Source organism: Carlito syrichta, unplaced genomic scaffold, assembly GCF_000164805.1.
Source record: "Carlito syrichta isolate Samal-C Ts95f unplaced genomic scaffold, Tarsius_syrichta-2.0.1 Scaffold308816, whole genome shotgun sequence".
Classification (NCBI taxonomy): Eukaryota; Metazoa; Chordata; class Mammalia; order Primates; family Tarsiidae; genus Carlito; species Carlito syrichta.
In genome coordinates, this window is record NW_007252912.1 from 117551 (window position 1) to 121433 (window position 3883).

Sequence of the window (3883 nt, forward strand, 5' to 3'; positions counted from 1 at the left end):
CGCAGCCTCGACCTGCTGGGCTCTGGTGATCCTTCCGCCTCAGCCTTCCAAGTAGCTGGAAATACAGGCGCGCGATACCACACCTGGCTAATTTTTTTTATTTATTGTAGAGATGAGGTCTCACCAAGTTGCCCAGGAGGGTCTCGAACCCGCGGGCTCAGGCAATCCACTCACCTCAGCTCCCAAGGTGCAGGATTACAGGCTGAGCCACCCAGCCCGGCTTATATTTTTTAAAATATGGAACGCTTCACGAATTTGCATGTCATTCTTGCGCAGGGGCTATGCTAATCTCTGTATCATTCCAACTTTAGTATATGTGCTGCCGAGGAGAGCACAACAAATATTTAATAAATATGCTTAGAGCAAATCTGAGTCCCGTGTAAAATATACTATGACATTCTTATAATGTATATTACATTGTGGTTGAATAACTTTTTTTTTTTTGAGTCGGAATCTCACTCCATCACCCAGGCTGGAGTGCAGTGGCACACTCATGGCCACCCCAGCGTCGACCTGCAGATGATCCTTCTGCCTTAGGCTTCTAAGTAGCGGGAACTACAGGCGCGCTACCCTGCCCAGCTAATTTTTTGATTTATTGTAGAGATGAGGTCTCTCCAAGTTGCCCAGGCTGTTCTCGAACCTGTGGTCTCAGGCAGTCCCCTCACCTCAGCCTTCCAAAGTGCTGGGATTACAGGCTTGAGTCACTACACCTGGCCGAATAACTTTTCAAAAGGAAAGACAATTATGAATATTTGGAGTGATAAATGAAAACCATGACCACCTCTCATTAATTAAATAAAACCTAGCAGTGTAAGGTAAAACCTGGGAAACTTTTAAAAATACCAATTTCCTTACCCTACCTCAACTAAATCTGGACCTCTAGGGGGTGGGACCTTTTTAAAAAGCCCTCCAAAAGTGATTTTTTTTTTTGAGTTGGAGTCTCACTCTGTCGCCCAGACTGGAGTGCAGTGGACGCTCCTGGCCACCACAGCCCAACCTGCTGGACTCCTGTGGTCCTTCCACCTCAGCCTTCCAAGTAGCTGGAACTACAGGTGCGCGCTACCACGCCCGGCTAATTTTTTTTTTTTTTTTTTTCCGGCTAATTTTTTTTGATTTATTGTAAAGATGAGGTCTTGCCAAGTTGCTCAGGCGGGTCTCGAACCCACGGGCTCAGGCAATCCACTCACCTCAGCCTCCCAAAGGCCACGGGATTACAGGCTGAACCACCGAGCCCGGCTTCAGAAGTGATTTTAATGTGCATGCTGGGGTGGAGCCCACTGAACTAGAATTTATTGGATAATGCTGTCTTCCTCTTATTTAGGGGAAGCACAGTGAGATTCGGCCTTTTACATTTAACTCATTTTACAGAAAAAAAGAAATTAAAGCCCCCATAAAGACAGCACTTGGCTCTAGTGGTAATTCATGTTATTATTCACTAAATGCTATCATTCCAGCTGAGCCCTATGTCTACTTGAGCAAATGGACACCTGTCTCTTTTTATTTCTGTGCACTTGTACATCACTCCTTATATGGTAGAACCCATTCACAGGTTATTTTCCTAAATAGCTTTACAGATTTGACACATAATGAGGGAGTTAAAAAAAAAAAAAAAAGATTACTGATGCCAGTTGGGGTGAGGTGTGGTGTGTTGCTCCGTGGGTTCTTTGATTTCACCACAGAAAAGTATTTCAGGATAGTCCCAAGTATAGTTTAAGACAAAATTTATTAGAAAGAGGCATGCTCAAGAGTGAGCATGGGTCCCTTAAGAGAGGGCATGTGCTTGACTTTAACAAGCTTTGCATACTTTACAACCACTATTAAGCAAACTATGAGCTAAGAGTGGTGGGCTGCAGGTATCTGGTCACGATTACTGTTATCTCCACCTTCTATGAGCTAAGAAGGTGGGCTGCAGGTATCTGATCGAGTTTAGATGACCATCTCTCAACCCTTTAAGGTCACAAGGACCTTTTAAATAATTAAACTTATTGCTTAACTAGATTTGGACTTCTCTTAGAACATCATGTCTGTGTTTTGGGTAACTCTATGATTGTACTGTGATTGTACTGGTGGATCATAATCCAGCCCACAATGTGGTCAGGTCTGGTGTGCCTAGTTGATTAGGTGGCGGTCTTGCCCGATAAGACAGATGTCTGAATGCTTATTCTATTGTTTTAATTTAAACTGCCTACAAGAAACTTATCTATGTCTAACGTGCACTAAATAAGCTGCCTCATTTATTAGGAATTGGAAAAATTTAGAAGGCATATAGCAGGTGTTCAAGAAAGTTCTCAAACTTTTATCCCCATTATAAGGATGAACTTAGCTGCGTTCGAACTCAGGTCTACGGGACATTAACTGATGTAGGTAATTTAGAAAAACTTTAATCATACAAGACTTTCTTGGAAGTCTCGTTTTGCAGGTTGTTTGTTTAATAACACCAGCGACACTTTTAGGACTTGGCACAGGCAGCTGGTGGTCCTGACCTGAGGACGTCCGCTACGCAGCTTGGATACGCCTCGGTTTCCCTTCCCAAGCTGACTTGCAGTCACTCATGCTGCAATAAAAATGAGGATTCTCCCTATCCCCACCCAAAACCAACCTTGTGAGAAAGCTCCAGCTGCGACAGCTACCGGCCCGCCATCCCCGCGGCCACGCACCCTCCCACCTGGCGCCTACCCAGGGATTGTTTCCGCTTCTCGACACTTTCCCTTCCGGGTCGGATCCCCGTCGATGTTCCGGTCTTGCGCACTAGGACCCGAGCGCCGCGCCCGTTTCCATGGTAGCGGGCGGCCAGGAGCCGGAGGGGCTGGCCGGCGACGTAGGGTCGGTGTCCCGCTGCCCGCCTGGGACTGCGCAGAGCCAGGCCCGCGGAATGGGCTGAGGCGGCGGCGGCTGCTGCGACAGAGTCGACAGCGGGGCGCGAGGCGCGAGGCGCGACGCCGGTCCGGATCCTAAGACGTCCGGTTTGAGGAGCGGGCGGGGACTAGGCTTTTCTGGGGCCGGGGGCTTGATCAGTGGGCGATTTCAGTCGTGCGGGGACCTCCTACTCGAGGGAGCATGACAGGAAGTGTGGGGACCCCAGGCTCTATGCATGGGGACATATAGTGCGGGAATCTCAGTGTTGATGGAGTGCCCCAGAGTTCTGGTGAGGGTTGGCGCCTCGCAAGGACACCCTGCTGCCAAGCTGGCAGAGCTCCCAAAGACAAGGCGCTCTGTGGGAAAGATCGCTAGGTTTTTGTTTTTTTGTATGTTTCTATATCTGAAGTATGGATTTACTGTGAATATGCATCATATCTAGCTTGAATAAATAAAAGTATAAACGTTTAACATTCTCAACTTTTTTTCTTTATTTATATGGAGAAATATAAGCTCGGCTTGAAATGGAGAAGTATGAAATTCTTGGAAAAGCAGGAGAGGGAAGTTACGGAACAGTCATGAAATGTAAACATAGGGATACTGGGCACATAGTGGCCGTTAAGATATTTTGTGAGAAACCAGAAAAATCTGTCAACAAAATTGCAATGAGAGAAATAAAGTTTCTAAAGGTTCGCTTCTTTTACCTTAATAGCTCTAAGTCAAAAGAAAAATTGTTACGGAATAAAAATTTGTATTAACGAATATTCTAGTTAAAACAGGGCCAGGCATGGTGGCTCAAACCTGTAATCTCAGCACTTTGGGAGGCTGAGGCAGAAGGATCATTTGAGGCCATTAACAACATATACTAAGATGTGAAAGAAAAAAAAAAAAAGTGCCGGGCTCGGTGGCTCAGCCTGTAATCCCGTGGCCTTTGGGAGGCTGAGGTGAGTGGATTGCCTGAGCCCGCGGGTTCGAGACCCGCCTGGGCAACTTGGCGAGCCCTCATCTCTACAATAAATCAAAAAAT

General features: G+C 46.5%; 1 protein-coding gene across 3 annotated transcripts in view; it reads left to right on the forward strand.

Moving 5' to 3' along the window:
- Window positions 1-2844: 2844 nt before the first annotated feature.
- The window catches only part of CDKL3 (cyclin dependent kinase like 3), a 128741-nt gene continuing 127702 nt past the window's right edge, over window positions 2845-3883 (forward strand). For all 3 annotated transcript variants that reach the window (XM_021716434.1, XM_008065867.2, XM_008065868.1), the window contains exon 1: window positions 2845-3545. In XM_021716434.1, the coding sequence (XP_021572109.1) occupies window positions 3381-3545 (165 nt within the window). In that variant the 5' untranslated portion in view covers window positions 2845-3380. The remainder of the gene's footprint in view (window positions 3546-3883) is intronic.